This window comes from Danio rerio, chromosome 8 (assembly GCF_049306965.1).
Source record: "Danio rerio strain Tuebingen ecotype United States chromosome 8, GRCz12tu, whole genome shotgun sequence".
Classification (NCBI taxonomy): domain Eukaryota; kingdom Metazoa; phylum Chordata; class Actinopteri; order Cypriniformes; family Danionidae; genus Danio; species Danio rerio.
In genome coordinates, this window is record NC_133183.1 from 43,362,775 (window position 1) to 43,384,644 (window position 21,870).

Genomic DNA, 21,870 nt, shown 5'->3' on the forward strand with positions numbered 1-21,870 from the left:
GCTCCTGTCCCCTTGAGTAAGAAAATGAAGCTCCACCTTCAAACGGTGCTAGAAAGTGACTTTCACACCTTATTGGACATTTTATTGATACTTTTTCTTACATTTTAATTGTTTGCAATCTTTTTAAGAAATCTGTGCTTAGCACGAGCTTTAAGAAAACGTTCTGTTGCCTGAGGGCAATGCTGTGCTGTGGTTTATGACTTTGTTACCCAATAATTATTCCCCTCTGATTTTAAGAATAATTTACAGTTATGATTGGGTTTAGGGGTAGGGAACAGGTATTGATTACATTTTCAAACAAATATTATGTCCAGGATAAACATGTTAAAAATGATAAAGATGTTGTCAATCCAGGATCACATCGTTCTTGGTAAAACCATGACATGTGCAGGTGGCCCTTTAGGTTTGACACTGTTGCACATCCTCAGCTGCAGGGGTGCATGAACAGAAATCTCTTGTATAACTTTACTCATCTGGAGACAAACAAGTTCACATATATCTATGAACGAAATCAGTGACATTTTGAAGCGTTGCCTCCACTCCGAATTGCTAAACTCTGTTGAACACAACTCACTGCCTCATACTCATCAACAAAAAAGCATGTAGGCCCAGCTGAAGTGGCATCGACATCACATTTCTATTAACATTATTTTTAAATGCACAGAATACAGCCATAAATAGACAAATTAATTAAAACAGCAGTCAGTAACACCTACTCTTTTGTTCCATCATTTGTGTTGTGTGTGTCATGTAAATAACTGCAATACGACCAATGAATTCTTAAAATCTGCCGTGAAAAAAGACTTTAGTGAATAATGTGAATAATGGTAACTGCATGTAAGCAAGATTGGAAAGCTTGCTCTTGTGTAAACATTGTGATTAAGTCCTTAGGCTACTCTGATTATTGGAAATACTTCCATTATTTGCACATAAATGTAGTCTTTGTTTAACCATGGTATTTGTAGTAAAACTGTGGTTATATAAATGATAATGACACATGAATGATTGATAAAATTGTGATAGGACGATGCAAAACAGCTAAAACATTAATGAGGTACTATATAATGATGCGCTGTACCTTTAAGAGCGGAAGCAGCTCTTGTTCTCTCCTCCACCCTCCGCTCTGCTCAATGACGCTCTACAACATCGAACACACGAATGAACGGATGAGTTAAAAACAGGTAAAATACATACTATCCTTTATTTAAGTATGTTCATGTAAATGCTTTTGATGCATCGTTTTGTCGCTTAAACTAAGAGGACAACAGGGGCAGTTTCTCACCTGTCGTCGTGACGATGCTGAAACACCTAGTGCCTTTTGCATGGAAGGAGAAGGAAAGCGGACAGCTGGCTCAGTGTCGTGTAATTAGACGACAGACAAGCATTCCTGATAAAGGGAAAATTTCGTTGTCTCGATCTTATATATAAGCTAGTTTAACGTTTGCTGTTTGACAGTCTCAAATACGTGAGCTTATGTTTCATGTCCTGTTTCGTGGATAAAAGTAGTCTAATATCTGTATTTCTCATTTCTTCAAATGTAAGTATTTAAATTTGTTTGATCATATAATAGTGATGTTCAGTCAATGATGACATATGACGTCATGCAGGGCTCCAGCAGTGGGTCTGGAGAGGCAGCGGATATGATGTTAACGGGAATCACCATCTGCCATCCGCAGCATCATAGCCTTAAGTGTCAGCGGATCCGCTGCAACCTAAACCAGGCTTTATCTCAACATAACCAACATAATCGTTAATTATATCAAATAAAAACTGGTTTATTTAGCATATATTTAATAATATTTTAGGTATGTCTATTTTTCACAATTAAAAAGTCACACTGTCTCACTCACACACAAAGTTTAATATTTATGTGATTGTTCTGTCTACAGTAATTCATTAAAGAGGGTAAATGAAGTGAGGGTCCTTACTGAATCATATAATGGAAGTCAGCAGCTGTTGGCATGTTCAGAGTAAAAAGATGTATAAAGACAAAGCAAAAGAAATAAATGTGTATTATGCATGTGCCAAAATAATAATGCTGTGCAAGAAATTAAAAATTATTTACATTATTATTACCTTCTCCACAGCCTCAATCTACCCTTACAACAGTCAAACTTCTTTCTCAAAATAATGTATGCACAGACTCAGACGTGTCTGACCCTGTTAACGTCTTTTAAAAGAAAAGTGTGTGATGTGTAGAATAAAGTCGCAGTGTCTAGGAGAAGCACAAGTACCGTCTTGATGAACAAAACTTTGCCTACTTTCACATTTTTTGTTGCAAAAAAATATCTTCTTACGTGTCAACTTGTGTTTGGCACTGTCATGCAGAGATGTGTGATGTCATTGCGAGAACTATGATATTAATACATATTGTTGATAATCAGCATCATCATAAAAACAATCAGGGTCTATTGTGTTTAAGAAGTTCCAAATACTTTGCGTTAAAAAGTGCCAAAACCCCAATTTTAATAAAATATATTTTTATTTAAAATTCATTTTGTTAATAAACATTTGTAAAGTACAATACTGTCAAATATGCGTTCACTGAATCAAAGCAAACAATTTAATTAATGGGTAAATAAGAAATATCGCAAGTTAATTAAGTAACCAATTCAACACATTCACATACACAACACATCATAACCCAACAAATGCATTTAAAAAAAAACTGACTAGTATTATACAGCCTTCTGTTAGATTTGTTTAGCAGCGTTTCAGGCAATGTTCATGTTTTAGAGCTTTTATTAGTCGAGCTCGGCAATATGACAAAAACTTCATGTCATAATATATTGTCTCAAATCTTGATAGTGATATATATCCCAATACAGTAATATTTCTGTGGATTCAATCAATTCATGGTTTATATTGACCATGTGCGAAAGACATTTTATAAACTCAGAACTGTACTCAATTATATGTGATCGTGTTTCTCTATTCAGGGCAAATGTTTAATTAAAAATGTAGAAATATAAAAAAAACTATGAAACACTTTTAAAAAGACCAATGATTACATAAGTAATCATTCCAACATAACAATAAAAATATTGCTAAATAAGACTTAAAATGTAAGATGCTGTTATTCATGTTTTGTCTTTTGTATTGTTCATGCCACATAAACTATCACATTGCACAGCTATATTTATGAGCTCTTTACTGTATATCCAATGTATTCGGAGCGTTAAGTCACCGAAAAGAGAAGTGATCACTAGATTTAAATAGGTCTAGTATGAAGGCTGCACAATATATCATTTGAGCATCGATATCGCAGTGTGTTTATTCACAAGGTAGGGCTGGGCAATTTGGCAAAAACCATATTAATCGAACATTAATGCTCGATTAATCGATCATTTAAACTCGATTACGATTAATGAACGATTATTTTGGTTATTTATTTTATTTTTTGGCCATTATATTTCACTGACAGGTTTTGTACTGTAAATATGCTCACATATTACAAGTGAGAGATTTTTGAATAAAGGGTGCATTACTTGATTTCAAAATAACTTATGGAAACACACACTATCTACTATCTATAATTCTTTATGGAACATTAACATTGAACAACTGAAATTAAAACACATTTTTTAAGCAAACCTTTAAAGCAAACAAACAAACAACGCAATTTGTGTATCTGATGAAATTCTATTCATATCTATATACATTGCAGAAAAACAATGTATCGCAATGTCAGATTTTTTTTAATATCAAGCAGACCTACCTGGAATACAATAACATGAAAAAAAGTTAATATGATAGCATTTAGTGCTGCGCAATATATCTTTTCAGCATCGATATTGCAATGTATGCATTCACAATAGTGACATTGCAGAGATAAGCTGTGCTGAGTTAGGATTGAATTTGAGCAAGACACAGTTCAGAATCCGAGATTTGTGGATTCACTGCAGTGTTTAACCACAATGAAGTGAAAAGGCCTGAGAGAGATTTAAAGTATTCAGGCAACGTTCAATAAAAAATACATTTATTGCATTATTTATACAATAAAGACTTTTCAGTGTACTTTTTACATTTATATTTACAAAACCACAATTGTAGTTTACATTTCATTTAATGCATTATTCACTTCCCTACAGAATTATCCCAATGTAAATGAATACATATGGTAACATATTTAGTAACCAGTGCTCACTATATTAATTAATTGCTCAATAGCATTTTATGAATGCATATTATTGAAATATTGGCTGCTTAATATTTCTAATAATCTAAATATTCTGCATGATTTTATTCTATATCCCGAATCCAATACTTAAACTACCTTATTATAAAATCAGAAGTTGATTAAAGCAAAGTCATAATTAATGGTTTGATCATAGCAAGAAGTGAAAAATGATGCGTGACTATAACTTATTTCCTAGTGCTATTCAATCATTTAGTGAAATTGTAGATGCAGTATATCACAATAAATATTGCAAAAAAATAAAATATCACAATGTCATATTTTTTCCAATATCGTGCAGCCCCAATTACATTTTTACACACACAAAAATATTTTAAAACATTTTTTGTCTCTTCTTGGCAAACCCAACTTAATTTCTGATGGTTTTCAGTGCATTTATTTGGCTTAACTTTCTGTTTATTTTTGTTTTAGGTTTGTAAGGCCTGTTTGATTCTGAACACTATGGAGCAGGTTTGAGCGTGCTGTATTTCACATTGTCTCTTACCAACTATTCGTTCTCCATCAAGATGGCATCATGCGTTTCCGGCTGTTCTCCAGTGATGAGGTTCTGTCAGAAGCTGAACAGGCTGAAGACCCTGGACGACGATGTAATGGCAACTTCACTGAAACGCTGTCTGAACACAGTGGACCTTGCTCTGCTTGGTGTAGGTGGAATGGTGGGTTCAGGCCTGTATGTTCTCACAGGAACTGTTGCAAAAGACACAGCAGGACCCGCTGTAGTGATATCTTTCCTTATAGCTGGAGTAGCGTCACTGATGGCAGCGCTGTGCTATGCTGAATTTGGCGCTCGTGTACCAAAGACAGGCTCTGCCTACATGTTCACATATGTTTCTGTTGGCGAAATCTGGGCATTCCTGATTGGCTGGAATGTCATTTTGGAGTATATGATTGGCGGAGCGGCGGTAGCTCGTGCATGGAGTGGCTATCTGGACTCTATCTTTAATCACCGCATCCAGAACTTCACAGAAAGTCATGTGATGCGCTGGGAAGTGCCCTTTCTTGCTCATTACCCAGACCTCCTAGCAGCTGCAATCCTCCTAGTGGCTTCCTTTTTCATTTCATTTGGTGTTCGTGTCTCGTCTTGGCTTAACCACATATTTTCGGCCATCAGTATGGTGGTCATTGTGTTTATTTTGGTGTTTGGCTTCATATTGGCCGATCCTGTCAATTGGAGCGCTCGGGAGGGAGGCTTTGCCCCGTTTGGGCTTTCGGGTATCATGGCGGGAACTGCAACATGCTTCTATGCTTTTGTTGGCTTTGACGTAATCGCAGCTTCCAGCGAGGAGGCCAGTAATCCTCAGAGGGCCATTCCTGCAGCAACTGCCATCTCATTGGGTCTTGCGGCCACAGCTTATGTCCTTGTGTCCACAGTTCTTACATTGATGGTTCCATGGCACACGCTTGACCCAAACTCAGCTCTCTCGGATGCGTTCTTCAGACGAGGTTATAGCTGGGCTGGGTTTATTGTGGCTGTGGGATCCATATGTGGTGAGTATGACTTAATGATTGACATATAATCTTTTAAAGGACAGTTGTTTATTTATAGAGATGGTTGGATGATATAATACTACTTCTATATACAATTAAATCACAGCACATGATGTAAACAAATATACTTTTAATAGTCACTTATTTAATGCAATATTTACTACAAATTCATAAGTGAATAGTGGCGACACAATTAAATAATGAGCAAATTAATTTTCACGAGGCAACAGCCTCACATCATTTTAGGAATGTTTGCATGATGATATGTTTGGTAATTTCACTATCCTGATACAAAAGAAAAAAATAATTCCAAAATAAAATACTTTTTTTTTTTTAATCTTATAGGAGTAACTGCATTTTAGTCTTGATAAGGTTATGTGTCACTTTTATTAAAAGTACCAGTAAAGACTAGGCATAGGCCGGAATAAGATTGGGATGGTATGATATCCTTGGATAAAAATATTACGGTAACGCGGTATTGTTAATGCTCTAAAATAACTTTTTTTTAAATGGGTACAAAAACAACAACTTTTTTTTCGCCCATTGAACACAATATATTTTATTTTAAGAAACTTGCAAGATAATTTGACCAGTAGTTTTTGATGTGAAGGGTCCTTTTCTGCTAAAACTACTGTTGCCCTAAAAAAAATAATTGTCACAAAAAAAAAAGTAAAAAAACAACAACAACTGTTCATATACCATTGGAACGATATAACAAAAAATTCTGGCAGTTTTAAAACCTTGACTTTTCCAAACCACTGTACATCTTGAAATCTGTTATCGTTCCATACTTACTAAAGACCTATATAATATTTTTAAATATTTATATTTATTTTATTTATTTATTTTAAATAGTTAAGTTAATCCTATTTTTTTATGATGAATTCTTATAAGCCTTTAACATTGATAATAGGAAACGTTGCTTGAGTTCTAAGTCAGCATTTTAGAATGATTGAATAATGATGATGATGATGATGATAGACAGTAGATGACAGTAATGGTTGTTGAAAATTCAGGTTTGATATCACAGGAATAAACAAACGAATGAAGGAATGAACAAACGAATGAACAAACAAACAAACAAATACATCTCGCTTTAACATTATTAATTCTTCAAATATTTCTCATTGCAAGAAAACTGTATTAGCTATGTATATGCCAAATGAGTGTAACTTGTTTTTTGATGAGGAGAAAATGAATACTATCAAACTACTCCCTTATGAAGTGAAAACTATTTCTGTAAATAAACCATAAAGGGCATGTAAAGAATAGTTTAGCTACACTGGACTTGTTTGTATATTTTGTTAAAAGTGTCAAATTAATACAATTTGGTGCATTAAATGTTTACTTAGAAAATATTGCCAAAGTAAATGATACTTCCATAATACTTCATAACATATTATGAATCCATAATATTTCAGATTCCTTCCTCTTCAACTTTTGCTTTATTTAAATTGCTGTAATTAGAAAATAAAAAAATCAGATTTTTTTAATTGTGAACTCCTGTTTGAGTTGACCCAAAATCATAGCACTCTCTAATATTGTTATCTTGAAATTAGGCATGGGCTGACTTTCTGACGGTATGATAACCTAGGATTAAAATATCACGATATCATGGTATTGGGATTACTGCTCTAAATTTTGTTCTTTTTAAATGTCTGGGAAAAAACAACAACTTTTCCCCCTATTGAAAAAAATATATTTTACTTTAAGAAACATTTAAAATATTTTGGAGCAGTAAACATGTCAGGCTAAATAATTCAAATAGATCATTGACTTCTACTTGTTTCATTAGTCTCTTAAAAACTTGAAAATGCATCTTTGGATATTTTTCTTTCTGTGGATATAAATAAGCCAGTGCACTGTTCAGATCTAGAGCACTGTTCAGATTTATTGTAATTTTTAAATGTTTTCTGAATCATGTGCTGACCAGTAGCTTTTGATGTGATGAAAATGTTGCCCTACTGTATATATATATATATATATATATGTATATATGTATATATATATGTATATATGTATGTATATATATGTGTGTATATATATATGTGTGTGTGTATATATATATGTATATATATGTGTGTATGTATATATACAGTGGGTCGCAATTAAAGGAACGTGCTAACAAGCAGGTAAAAAAAGCAGATATAGGCAACAAATCAGAATTTGGCATCAAGACCTGACAGTGTAAACGTGGCCTTACATATACCTTCAAACGGTATAACAGATAATGTTTGCGGTTTTAAAACCTTGACTTTTCCAAACCAAGGTAAACCTTGAAACCGGTTATTGTCTCATGCCTACTTGTTTCATACAAATTAAGACTCTGTTCCTCTGTTGACTAATTAAAACAATTTTTCTTCATCTAGCCATGAACACTGTGTTGCTCAGCAACCTTTTCTCTCTCCCGCGGATCGTTTACGCCATGGCGGAGGATGGCCTCTTCTTCTCTGTGTTTTCCCGTGTCAACCCTGTAACCAAAGTCCCAGTGATCGCCATTCTCGTTTTTGGCAGCCTTATGGCGATCCTTGCCCTCATCTTTGATCTAGAAGCTCTGGTCCAGTTCCTCTCTATAGGCACTCTGCTTGCTTACACTTTTGTAGCAGCTAGTGTCATAGTGCTCCGCTTCCAACCGGATAAAAGCAGCGGGAGTTCAGGAGCAGGTGGAGTCAAGACCGATGCTTCATCCACACCTTCAGGAAACCAGTCAGGGCAGCAGATGGATCTATCTGTGGCAGCAAATGAAGCCCAGACATTTGCGCAGGATGGTGGAGAGCTGAAGGAGTACGAGTCTTTCTCTGATAAACTTCAACTGGTGGAGAGGCAAAAGGCAGGGAAGGAGAAACGGGCACCCGGGATGCTGAAGGCTCGCTGGGAGCCATATTTAGGTCGATTGCTGGGCGACTGTGAGCCCGGTGAAGTGGTGGCGTTCTCAGTGCTTGCTCTGATGGTCAGTGGAGTCTCTCTTAGTGCTGTGTTGGTGTTTGGGAATAACCAGCTGCATCTGCCTGTGTGGAGCTTCACCCTGCTTCTGGTCATCTTCAGTGTCGTCTTCCTGCTCAGTCTGGCTCTCATCTCGGTCCATGAACAGCGGCCCAACCTTAAGACTTTTCAGGTGAGTTTAAAATATCACAGGATCAGTGTTCAGTGATCAAATGTTTAAATAATCTTAATGTTGATTGCTAAGGAGTTGGTTGTTACCTTTTATTGCTTGAAGTCGGCATTAAATCAAAATCCAAGTAGTCTATTTTACTAACGCACATTGTAACTCTTAAAGAGACCAATTATGCCTCTACAAAATATAAAATAAGCCTCTAATGTCTATAGAATGTTTATGTAAAGTTTTAGCTTAAAATACTGCACAAGTAATGTTTTATGACCCTTCTAGGCTTTGATCTTAATTGTGCCATGTTGGTGACTGTGCTCTCAGCCTTCTTTTCAAAACTGGGCGGAGTTATAAGTGCCTATGTGTCAGAATAGTAACAGATTCAAAAACAAGACTAACGTTCTATGCTAATTCGAGAGAGAGTGGGTGGGGCTTTCCCCTCTGATGACATGTACAAAGGGAGAGTGTCAATTATCTGCAGACTGATTTTATCAAGTGTGATAAACATTCACATTCATTGTTTTGGTTATCTTGAATCAAAATTTATTTGTTTCTCCAATGGAATACCAGTCATTCCCTTATGATGTCACTTTGACAGCTTGACAGCATTCTACAACCAAGGCTATGTCCATATTAATACATTTTCAGAAAAAAAAGTTATAATAATTTTCTCTCCATTTGGCTTTCTGTCCATCCACAGTGAAACAACATTTTTAGGAAACGGAAGCACAATTCAAGTGGATACATTTGAAAACACCAAATTCATGTCATAGTGTGGACTTTAAAAATAAAGGCTGTCGAAAACAGTGACTCATTTTTAGTAATGTCACCAAGTCAGCTAAAATGGTGGAGGACATAGTAGAACCAGAAAGTAATTAAATGCTATGCAGAAATGAAGCCTTATGTCTTATGCTGTGTTCACACCAGACACGGAACGCGCGGATAAATCGCGATTTTCGCGCGTAAATAGCCGCGTGAACATTTGAGTTTACTCGCTTCATACGCGCGTCAAACCCCGCTTCATTCGCATGTCAAATTCACATCAAAACAGACGCGGATTCACGTGATGGGCAGGGCTTCTGTCTGCCTGGTGACTCTAGCTTCATAGCTAAATGGCTAACATGAATTTTATGAAGAAAATAACAGTGTTTATGTGCTTTATGAAGACTGAAAAACAGCGTAGATACGTTTAGGGTCGTGTCTGAGTCCACTACATTCTTTCAGAGGTGCATCCAGCTCTGTGAGCTCATAAACTCCTCCAGAAACCTGGCTGACGGAGGCTTTCAGCGGTGCTTCTGACTGAGCCCAGCCCAGTTTTATGAACTGTTGTCGGTGAAGGCTGGAGGATTTCCCTCGGAACACCAACAACAGGTTCTACGTCACAATCACGCCCCCACAAGAGCAAGCTTCTGATTGGTTAACGCGGCGCGAATTTACGCTGAAGTTCAGATTTTCGAAATCGAGAGATTCGCGCGAAACGCTCATTAAGCGCTACAAACGCGCAAAACGCTCAATTCGCCCCGCACCATTCACGCAATTTGCGTCATTCGCGCCCCGCCATTCGCGCGTATTGCGCCGCAGGACGTCTATTCGCGCGTTTGCATTGACTTAACATGTAAATCACTAGCGATTGACGCGCGTGCCGCGTCCGGTGTGAACGCAGCATTAGTGTGGATGACCAATTTTTCATAAATGTTTGGAAATGGAGCATTATTTTTTTCTATACCCCATGTTGTAATTACAGAATTTTAATTTTGCATGTAAAAGAATTACAAAATTGGTTTCGTCAACCAGTTCTTAGGCTGTGAGAACATAAACCCAGCCCTCATGGTAATGAACTTTGTTGAGTCACATAAATTAATCATATTTTACATCAGTGGTTTGTATTTTCTCCTTCAGGTTCCTCTGGTGCCATTTATTCCTGGCTTCAGCATCCTTCTGAATGTATTCCTCATGTTGAAGTTAAGTCCTCTCACCTGGATTCGGTTCACCGTCTGGGTCGCTGCAGGTAAAAGTTATTCACTTTTCATTTATTTTTCGTTTTAACCAGTCTTATTGAATTACATGAAATATCACTAAAGTATAGCTGCAAATGAGCTGACCAACAAAACAGAGAAGCATAATCTAATTAAAGAAATCTACAAAAAAACTATGAAAATGGTTACATTAAAGTGATTGTTCAATCACAAATAAACAATTACTTTTAACAGGCGCTTTTATTTTGTTACTTACAAATGAGAACAATTAAAGTAATCAATCAGTAATGGCACATTTTCCTCTCATTGATTAGCCTAAATGAATAGTTCACCCAAAACTGAATATTCCATCAATATTTACTAACCATCAAACCTGTTTGAGTTTCTTTCTGTTGAACACAATAAGATATCTTGAATAAAGCTGGAAACCTGTAACCATTGACTTCCATTAGTATTTGTTTTTTCTACATTGGATGTCAATGGTTGCATGTTTTCACCTTTCTTTAAATATCTTCATGTTCAACAGAGAAAAGAAACTAATAAAAGGTTTGGAACCACTGGGAGGTGGGTAAACAATGAGTAAGTTTTCATTTATGGGTAAACTATCCTTTTTAAATGCACACGCTATTACCCTGACAGGTAGGGGTGTAACGATTTATCGTTGTACGATTTATTGCGATGCAAAAATGTCACAATATGCATCGTGGCGTTATGACGATTTGATTACGATATGACGTCCGTTTTCACTTATTAGTTGAGCTGTTTGCACGTAAGCTACATTCCACCTGCTGTCGCACGTGAGTTCAGATTGTAGCAGCAGTAATGTTAGCAGACCAAGATGAGTGGTTGAAATAGAGGATGGCCCATCCTCTCAAAATCAGACGTCTGGCAACATTTCGGTTGTAAAGTCTTTGCTTTAGACTCGTCTGCTTTTTGACACGCATACTGGGTCAAACATAGCCGAAGTTTTAAAGTATTCACAGTGATTTACATACTTTGCACAGCGACATGGATACCTTCTAATGGTGTTGAAAGAGTCACATACTGTATTTATAAGGTACAATTCACCCTAAAATATCATTCTGTCTTCATATAATGATGTATTGGCAGCCGCAAAATCACACATGACATGAGCTGACCGTGAGCTGTTACTACAGAGGGCGGACTATGATTGACGCGCGCGTATGGCAAGCCGTTTTAGCATTTAAACCTTTGTTCTGACTATCCATAAATATATTAAGAGATATCTCTAATTATATTTTGACTAGTCATAATTATAATTTGACTAGTCAGAATGACAATTAGAGATATCTACAATTGCAATTGTATTAGTACGAAATCAGATTGGACATATCTGCAAATATATTATGACTAGTCATATTCCTCCATTGACTTCCATTGAAAAATATTTGCAGATATCTCTAAATGAGTTTTGACTAGTCACAATTGTAATTAAAGATATCTCTAAATTAATTTAATTAAATATGAATTAAATATATTTATGGATAGTCAGAACAAAGGTTTAAATGCTAAAACGGCTTGCCATACGCGCGCGTCTGCTTCAGTGAACAGAACCTGCAGGTTGTGACGAACAGGTAATAAAGTAGTAAACAACATTCAGTTTTTTAGTAAACAACGCGTGGGAAGTATGAACAGCAGTGGAAATGAAACCGAAAACGTACACATTATTTAAACAATCATATCGCATTTTAGAGTTATGATTACGACGAGCATCAACTCTTTTGAGTACAGAGGTACACAAAAATGCAGGTCAACATGATACACTTGATAGCGCCGACATCAGCGACGCCGAAGAAATAGTAAACCTGCCTAATCTGCTGAAAAGAGCCACGACTGTCCTGTGTAATGAAAAAACGGCCACCCTGTCACTCATCATGCCCAACATGAAGACAGCCATCCATAAAAACCTCTCAGACAGACACGCATAAGTTCAGGATTATCTTATAGAACTGCTGATTACCTGGAAATGTGGATTTTTTTTTGCACACACAAAAAACGCAAGTGACCAAGCAAAGCCTTAAGCTCTTACTGTTACATTCAATTGAATAGAAAGCTTATTTTCTTTTGCACCTTTACTTAAATTGTTCCTTAATTTTGTCTCTGTCATTTCAATAATATTTTTTAAGAAGTTTTTTAAATTGTTTTATTTTCCAGAGACAGGCCTGTTTAATTTATTTTCTTAAAGAAGGTTCAGTTTAACAAGTTGAAACAAAAGAAATACATAAAAAATAGTTAAATTTGCATTTCAGTTAAATTTTCAATTTTTATTCCAAATATCGTGATACATATCGAATCGTGAACATTATATCGTGATACACATTGTATCGTGAGCTGAGTGTATCATTACACTCTCTACTGACAGGTAAATAAAAAGTTAAACATGATCTTATTTTAATGAAGAAACAAGTTATACATTAAAAATGCTTGTAGATTGAAGGTTTAGACATTTTTTGTTTATTTTATATTCATATCGCTAAACGAAAGCTGCTTCTTTATTTAAAACCACTTAAAGTAACGGATCAGCTCCTGTCAGCATTAATTGGAAAAGAAGATCAGTCCAAACTAAATTATCTTCAGTTCCTGTCAGCACTGCAACAAACCATTAAACCAGCCTGGTCGAATGATCTAATTTGTCCTCTTTGCTCTGTCGCAGGCCTCCTGGTATATTTCGGGTACGGCATCTGGCACAGTAAGGAGGGTTTACGGGAACAGCAGGGGCAGGACGTGGCAGCGCGTTACGTGGTTCTTCCCAGCGGCAGCCTGGTGGAGACGGTCCAGAACGTCCAGCCTGAAGGACACACTCACAGCACACACACTTCAACCGTTGACAATCCACCTGCCAGCAGATGATCTGATCACGCTGAGGTGTGTTTACAGTACACCTGCATGCCTGCCTGGTCTCTTGTATTTGCTTTTCTTTCTAGTCAGTTTTTGCTGACAGCAGTTCAAGTTAAGCTGTTCATCAACAAGATGGATTGAAGGAATGTTCTGGGTTCAAGTTAAGCTCAGTTGAGAACTTTTGTGGCATAATGTTGTATATACAGTTGCCTTTAAATTGGCAAGTAAATAAATAACTAAATAAAAAGTGTGTGATTTACTTATAATAGAAGTGAATGGAGCAATTTTTGATGGATCACAATTGCAGTATTTTTTGTTTGTCACAATCGTTAACTTTTGTCTTGGTTTCATACTTTTAAAAACATTCAGTATTTTACAGAATTTATTGAATGGCCCCAATCACGTTGCAAAAATGCTTTTCTTGCTTACATTTTTTGTCTCATTTCTAGTACAAATATCAAAAAAATTGTTTGACCTTAAAACAAGAAAAATAACAAATAAACAAGTAAAATATAATCTTGTTTTATTTTGAATTCAATTATTTTGGCTTCCTCACTGGCAGATCATTTGCTTGCTTTAAGGAAAAACTTGCTTAGTTTTAGCATATTAGGTCTTAACCCTTTCAAGCATATGATCACACTGGTGTTATTAGCCTTGGCTGCACTGCAAAAAACGCTTTTCTTGCTTAGATTTTTTTTGTGTTGTTTCTAGTCTAAATATTTTAAAGTTCTTATATCAAGAAGCATTTTCTAGACAAGCAAAGCGTATTGTCTTGTTTTGAAAAATAATATGCCAATATTAAGTGAGTTTTTCCTTAAAACAAGCTAAATAATCTGCCAATGGGGTAAGCAAATTAATCTTGTTTTTTATTTGACATAAGATTATTTTGCTTACCCCATTGGCAGATTATTTAGCTTGTTTTAAGGAAAAACTCAATATTGGGATATTATTTCTCAAAACAAGACGAAATATTTTGCTTGTCTAGAAAATTCTTCTTGATTTAGGAATTTTTAGATATTTGTACTAGAAACAAGGCAAAAAATCTAAGTAAGAAAAGCATTTTTTGCAGTGCGATCCCTGAATTGTCTGATCACACCGGTGTGATTAGAAAGTTCAAGAGCACACGTCATCAACTGCTAAAATTCAAACTTGACGGTGCCCATTGCTTGTCATAAATCACAATTTATCTGTGTTTTTAAACAAATAACTTATTATATATATATTTAAATACACATAACTACATGTGACATACCACAAAAACATACTTACTGTTACTAGAAACATGTTACTAGAATTTTTTCTCTATTCCTCTCCCAAATAAACAGTTGCTTAGCTACCTTAAGAAAATTGTAAGTAAACATGATGGAAATCCAGATTGATGATGCAGCTCCTGCGGGTGTTGCTCGAAGGGATACAGCTGCCTCCGGAAGTAAATTAGAAGTATTTATATTATTTATTAAATTACGCATTAATTGTATATTATTAGTATCTACCCCTACCTTGATCCTAAACCCAGCCCTCATGGTAATGAAAAAATATTATTTATTGAACAGTGGCACAAAAATTGTAAGTATGTATACAAAAAGATGTGAGTATTCTCAGCTGTATCCCATCTTGCTGCAAGAGAGGGTGAAGTTTAGATGAGATACAGCTGAGTATACTCGTGTCAATATAGTAAAATTTTTCTGTATTTCTTCTAGCAACAACGGTGGCGTCCATTACTCATCATATAACAAAAATAATGATCATTTTTGAGCTGTTTAAAAGACAAAATATGTTCTATCACTTATCTGAAAATCAAAGTATCAGACATTTTTACAATATAATAGGAACATTTGTCAATATTTACAGAAAAGGGCTAAATAAACAATATATATAGATCAATGGGCTGGTGGGTCACGTGATAAACTTGACACATCATCATGGGAACTTTAGAACTCAATGAATTTTAAGTAATGGCCACAAAAACAAAAAAACGCAGGAGGGTAAGCTGGAGTATTTAAAACTCACATGTGAAAGAGTTAAACAAGACTAAACAAGAAAGTTTTAGACATTTGAACTCAAAACGACAAAATAATTAAGAAAGGCATTTTTTTGCAGTGCACTTATTAATGCACATGCTTAGTTTTAAAAATAGTCATTATATTAGTCATTTTCAAAAGTAATTTAATTTTTTTTCCATAAAATATTTTCAGACATGATAATATTTAATTTTAGACAGCACAATAAATTTTTATTACTTCTGAACAGCTAAAATGTTAGCATTTAGTGGAATAACCCTTCTTTTCAATAACAACAAATTAAATCATTTGTTACTCTGACCAATTTGAAATAAAAACTAAGGAAATCTGCACATCTGAGCTCCAAACTTACAAACAGTGTCATGAAAAACTCAACTTTTGAGCTCATCATCATGAAATATTCTGACCAACTCTCATATAAAACAAATGCCCTAAATGACAATATTTTTATTAATTCAAATCTGGAAGTAATTTTATTATACCTTTATGAAATGAAACAAATATTAACATTTTACACAAACCCATCACTAATTAAATTTAATTTATTTTATGTGATAAATTTAGCTTCATAAACACTGCAATCAACATTATGCCACAAGTGTTGTTGATTGATCCTAACTTGAATTGCAGCTTAGATATACATTTAAAGACACTAAGTCATTGTTTTGTATGTACAGCAAGCAGCTTTCTTTTCACCATCCTTAACACAGGCCATTTGCTTTCTCTTTTATATACAATATCCACCATGTTTAGCTACATTTAGCAACACCGCTGTCTTGTACGTAAATTATATATGAGAATAAGTGAAGTGCACCATAATTTGGAGGCAGGATTCAGAATGTCCCTCATGTTTTATGATGTTTGCTTAGAGCCGGGTGGATCCACGTTTGCTGCTCTGTGAAAGCTGAAACCTTTAAGAGAAGCTGCTGTTTATCTTTCAAACACTGATGTAAGTTTGTCACTTCAGCATATTTCGAGGAAACTCATATTTTGTCTTTAGTCCAAACACTGAAATGCACAGAAACGATGGTATATTATTCTAAAATGCAAGTGTCTGTTGCTGTAAACAGATAATGTAGATTATAATTACTGCCAAAAACACAATACTTGCATGGTTTCTACTGATTTTTTTGTAATCCTGACAATCACTGGTTGTTAGACAGAAAATATTGGGTCTGTTTTAAAGTTAATTATGTTAAGTGATCATGTGGAGGCACTCAAATCTCCCTTCCTCATGTACCACACACAAACACACACATACACTCGACGGCTGTAATTTGACTTTAACAGATCACATGAATATCCTCAAACGTTATTATTTTTACACACGCACATTCATTTTGCAGTCTGGGTCACAAACACACTCCCTAAACCGACGCTAACCTCATTCTACCATTATTCTACATCTCTGCGCCTCATAAATAATTGTTTTAGAATACAGCTGTATATTAATTTGTTTCAGTATATACTCGGTCAAAAATCATGGTATAATAATGTTAACTATTTATAACATTATTGTGAATAAAGTATTTCTGTTTTTAAATATGAATACATTACATTATATAACTTACAAAATGCATCTATTTTTCAGTTTTGTTTGCCGTCGCACCTCACCTTGCCTAATGACTTTGCAAACATACTTGTTCACTAATCCTTGTTCCCATAGGCCATTCTGTGTGTCTCATGTGACATTCACACTAAACTGACCTTATTTGCTCACACACTCACACAGTGTGGCCTGACAGTGTTGGGACATTTATTTCAATAGGTAAATCAGTGCATTTGGTTTAATTTATCAGCTGGGTCACTGATACTTCTTTTTTTATTCAAAGATACAATAAATATATATACAATTTACACATACAGGGAACTGAATATATATATTACTTTTTTCAGAATTTAGAAAAAAACAAACACAGCTTAGGAAGGTTTGACTAAAATATAGGTAATTAAAAAACAGAAAAAAAAAAACATTCTGAATGATCTTTTGACCTTTGGCTTAATGACACAAGAGACTTTACATTAGCAGCATTTCCACTGTTGGGCCAGTGCGAGCCAGGGCTTTTATCGGACCGGGCCATGCCAATAGCCCGGGAGCTTGAGCAGTGAGGCCGAAATCATGTTGCATTTCCACTGTCTGGCCAATAACTCAGGCAGATAAAGCACACCATCACATAATCACAAAACTATTAAAAATGGAGACAAATGAAACAAACAAATGACACATTACTGTACAGCACTACATTATATGTCTATACGCATAGGCCAATGTATTTTTATTCATTATATTCATTTACTTGCCGACCGACTGTGGGCCAAGTGTCACTGCAGGTCTGCAGGTAGGCAAAAAAATTTAATAAATTACTGCTTTAATATCAAAAAGAATCAAAACCAAACCTTGAATTCTCTTTCTTAAATTTTAAAAATGAGGTGGCTTTGTTAATGTATACTGTAACTAAAACTCAAGTAACTTTGCTAATATACTGTAAATTATGATTAAAAAAGAAAAAAAAGAGTACATTTTTAAGCACATGTATTTAAACTAAAATATTATGTTTTTTCTTGAACATTCTTACTTGTCATTGACCCAGCTTCAATTGTGCATTAGGAATTATTAAAAAAAAAAAAAAAAACATTGTTAACTATAAGGATCAACTTCTTTTAATCTAACATTGAAGGAATGTTGTCATAATTATATTGTCAAGCTTACACTGTTAACAACGTCCTGTAGAATCTACAGTAACTTATTGTAAACAGTAAATCAATTACAGCAAGAAAACTGTATTTAGATTCACAGCACCATTTATCTTTCTGTATTTACAGTATTGTATAACTTTATACTTTCTCAGTTTTCACATTGACACTTTAAAAGTTACAGTAGCACATCGCATAACTGCCCTACAGAAAAATTCAATTCATATTATAGTTAAATACTGTGTAATTTACAAATTAAAAAATCGTTAACAGTGTACATACAGTACACCCCTCACAAATTTATCTTTAAATTCATATTTGTAATAGGATGTTTTTTTGCAACATTTTGCTTGAGTTTAACTGTATTATCTTACAATTTCTAAATTTGTTTGGTGACTATTTTAATAAATATATCTGTTTAATAAATATGTTTTGTTGAAATGCACCAAAATGCATTGCCTATATTCACTGAGAAATAGATAAAACTATCTATTTTCAAAATGGGGTGTACTTAATTATGCTGAGCACTGTACAAACATTTCTGCATACTGGTTGGACAGCAGATACTCATAAATATGGCATACAGAAGCAAGTATTAGATAATGCATTTCATAAGCCCCTGTAATCTCCCTCACCCCCTAGATATACAGTGTCCCTCCCTCACAGACTGACCCAGATTATCCCTCCAGAGAGAGTCAGTGCAGCTGGAGATTATTACTGTCACTCTGATGACTTCAGCTCTGCCACTACACACACATTCACAAAACCTCGTGTCATTCTTCTTCCTGCTGCTTCTGCTTTATTATCCAACATCAACACATTAACAACCAAGAAACCATTGATATACTGCAAAAAAAAATTAAATGTTGGTTTTTTAATATAGCAAAACATTATAATATTTTCCCATTCATAAGCCTGTTCTCATTTCAGTCAATCACGCCCATTCAACATGTGGAAGTGCAACAAGCTTTGAATATGGCTTAGTGGGAAAACTAGGCACAAAGTTATATAAAATACACAAAGCAGGCACATTATAATCAGATCACAAACATAATGTTTCATATGCTTCATGCAGTTTTATAAGATTATCAATAAAAACTACACTGTAAAAACTGCTGTAAAAGGTCACTGTAAATCAACAATAAACTACAGCACAATTGTAATTATTAATTTACAGTACCCTTGTAAAATTTACAGTAATACTGGCAAAATTTAAAAGCGCACTGTAAATTAACAATTACAACTCAGTTTTAAAGTACAATTGTAATTTTTAATTTAGTGCACAGTAATACTGTAATTTTCATTGCCTGTAATACTGTAAATTTTACGGCAATTCTTTTTACAGTGAATGCCATTGTACACTTATTGTTTTAAATGGGAACAGTGTGGTGAAGCGCACAATATAGTATGAATGCACAATATAGTAGAGTAAACATAGCCACCAATAGGCCGTATCCAAAACTAGGCCTAGTATTAGCTTGCGTTTTGGCCATCTAATCACAAGTGAACACCACTAAATATCAGTGTAAAAATGGAGTCTAAAATAGTTTGAGAGCTTGTCCACTTTTAACCATTTCCAGATGTTTTCGAACATTGCATTGCTTTTGTGGTGTGGATGCTCATTTGGTCAAATTTGGATTAAAACAACAAAAAACACTAGTTCTTTTCTGGTTACTGACTCTTTATTTTTAGGATATGCTGTTGAATTGCGCTGACCAGATATAAACTTTGCCATCGACAATCATAAGTTTGTTTTGAAAGTGAACTGTAAAAAGCAAAGGTTATCTTACCAGTCCTGACACTAACAACATTCAACTTTTGTGGCTATCAGAGCAAAACCAAAAGCTGCAGCTTCTTATATTATATACTATTGTTGCCTTACTGGTTTTGATTATGTGGTTTTATAAATGCCATAATAACTACTAATCACCCTAAATAAAAGTGGGAAAACCTAAATGAATTGAAATGTAGACAATATAAATGTTAAATTACTTTCACTACTCGGTTATACATTGTAAAAATGCTAGGCTCTCAATGATTTAACATTTACTCACTGTGGGGAACTAATTTTCAACCAAAAATTTGTATTTCATAATTAAACTGTACAGTATGTCAGTATGGAAGATGTGTTAGCTTACATCATATTAAATTAGATCAAAAAAGCCTTTATACCTACTTAAGACCTCCTAATTTAGAAAGTGGTTGGAAGTGAAGAAAAGAGAATGTCATGTGTGAAAGGGGATGTGCCACCTGTGTTTACTTGTGATTATATCGACCTAAATGCATCTTAATACCAGGTGTAAACAGGGTCTTAGTTTAACCAACTAACAGGTTGTCAAATGCAAACAAGTTTGTTCATGCCTGTATTTGGAGATCACCTGAGATGGATGTTGTATCAAGTGTAAACTGAGTCTGAAGGTGTAAATATTTTTTTTTTTGGTAAACAGATGCCAGAACATATGTGTTCTCCTTTTAGCTCAAAATAAAGACAGTTAAACTCATGAATTTGATATTATAAAGTACTGTGTTTGACATCCCTACAATTTAAATTTGATGTATCATGATATGAAATTAGATAGGCAGACATCCTAAAGTGGCACTTTTATGGTCCTACAATTGACTTCTGTTATGTTTACCCCAAGACAATAATTACATTAGCTATATTTCCATTCAAAAATCCGAATGAACTTTATGTGCAACACTGGAATATTGCATAAAAGACGTGCGAATAAAACAGTGTTTCCATCCAATGAGTCGAAGAAAACAAAATTAGCACTTCCTCATTAACTGGCGCCAAATATCAACAGTAAAAACAAAATTTGCTGCAGTAGAAGCTGCGTGAATCCTTTCTTCATTTAATAAATGACTTGCGCCACAGAAGGCAATCCTGACTCGCAGTGAACGCATGGTGGCATTTGAAGGTGTTAGACGCGGAACACAGACACTCTTGATTCTGGAGGTCATTAATAATAATATAATAACACTAATACTTTAATGGTAAGGCAACATTTCAGATGTTTTACAGTGTACTTAGCCTGCTGGTTTATCCATTCATACACACTTTCATCATCACATGATCTCTTATCACAAAATCACATGACCTTTTTTAAATGTGCATACTGAAATTTGTGCAATAAAAGTGTTTTCATCGTAGTTTATGATCATCTTTTCTTATCCTACTCCGCTTTGCACATAAGCTTTTTATGCGCATTTTCTACATTTATGCGCATCATGGCATTTCCATCAACCGGTTTTTATGGGCATATGCAAAATTTGCATAAAAATAGGTGGATGGAAACATAGCTAATGCTAACTTTAAATAAACAACATGGTAATCACATGTGGAAATCTGATATATGGCCTTATATAAACACAAATATGAACTTTTAGCTAATATATTTAAACATATACGGTGCTCAGCATAATTGAGTACAGCCCATTTTAAAAGTGAAAATATTTATCCATTTCTCAGTGAATATAGGCAATGTATTTTCGCGCATTTGAACAAAACGGATTTATTAAACAGAT

General features: G+C 34.8%; 1 protein-coding gene across 7 annotated transcripts; it reads left to right on the top strand.

Moving 5' to 3' along the window:
* Nucleotides 1-1,088: 1,088 nt before the first annotated feature.
* slc7a4 (solute carrier family 7 member 4) lies at nucleotides 1,089-17,223 on the top strand. 7 transcript variants are annotated; one of them, XM_073909899.1, is made up of 6 exons: nucleotides 1,089-1,181; nucleotides 4,705-5,686; nucleotides 8,056-8,801; nucleotides 10,692-10,800; nucleotides 13,443-13,654; nucleotides 16,518-17,223. In XM_073909899.1, exons 2-5 carry the CDS (start codon nucleotides 4,705-4,707, stop codon nucleotides 13,637-13,639), a joined length of 2,034 nt encoding a protein of 677 aa, XP_073766000.1. In that variant the 5' UTR covers nucleotides 1,089-1,181; the 3' UTR covers nucleotides 13,640-13,654; nucleotides 16,518-17,223. The 7 variants fall into 7 exon arrangements, 5 of the variants coding, with proteins under 5 accessions (XP_073766000.1, XP_073765998.1, XP_073766001.1 ...); XM_073909897.1 differs by lacking the exon at nucleotides 16,518-17,223 and adding an exon at nucleotides 13,731-13,874 and having other exon boundaries at nucleotides 4,610-5,686; XM_073909900.1 differs by lacking the exon at nucleotides 16,518-17,223 and adding an exon at nucleotides 13,731-13,874.
* Nucleotides 17,224-21,870: the final 4,647 nt, after the last annotated feature.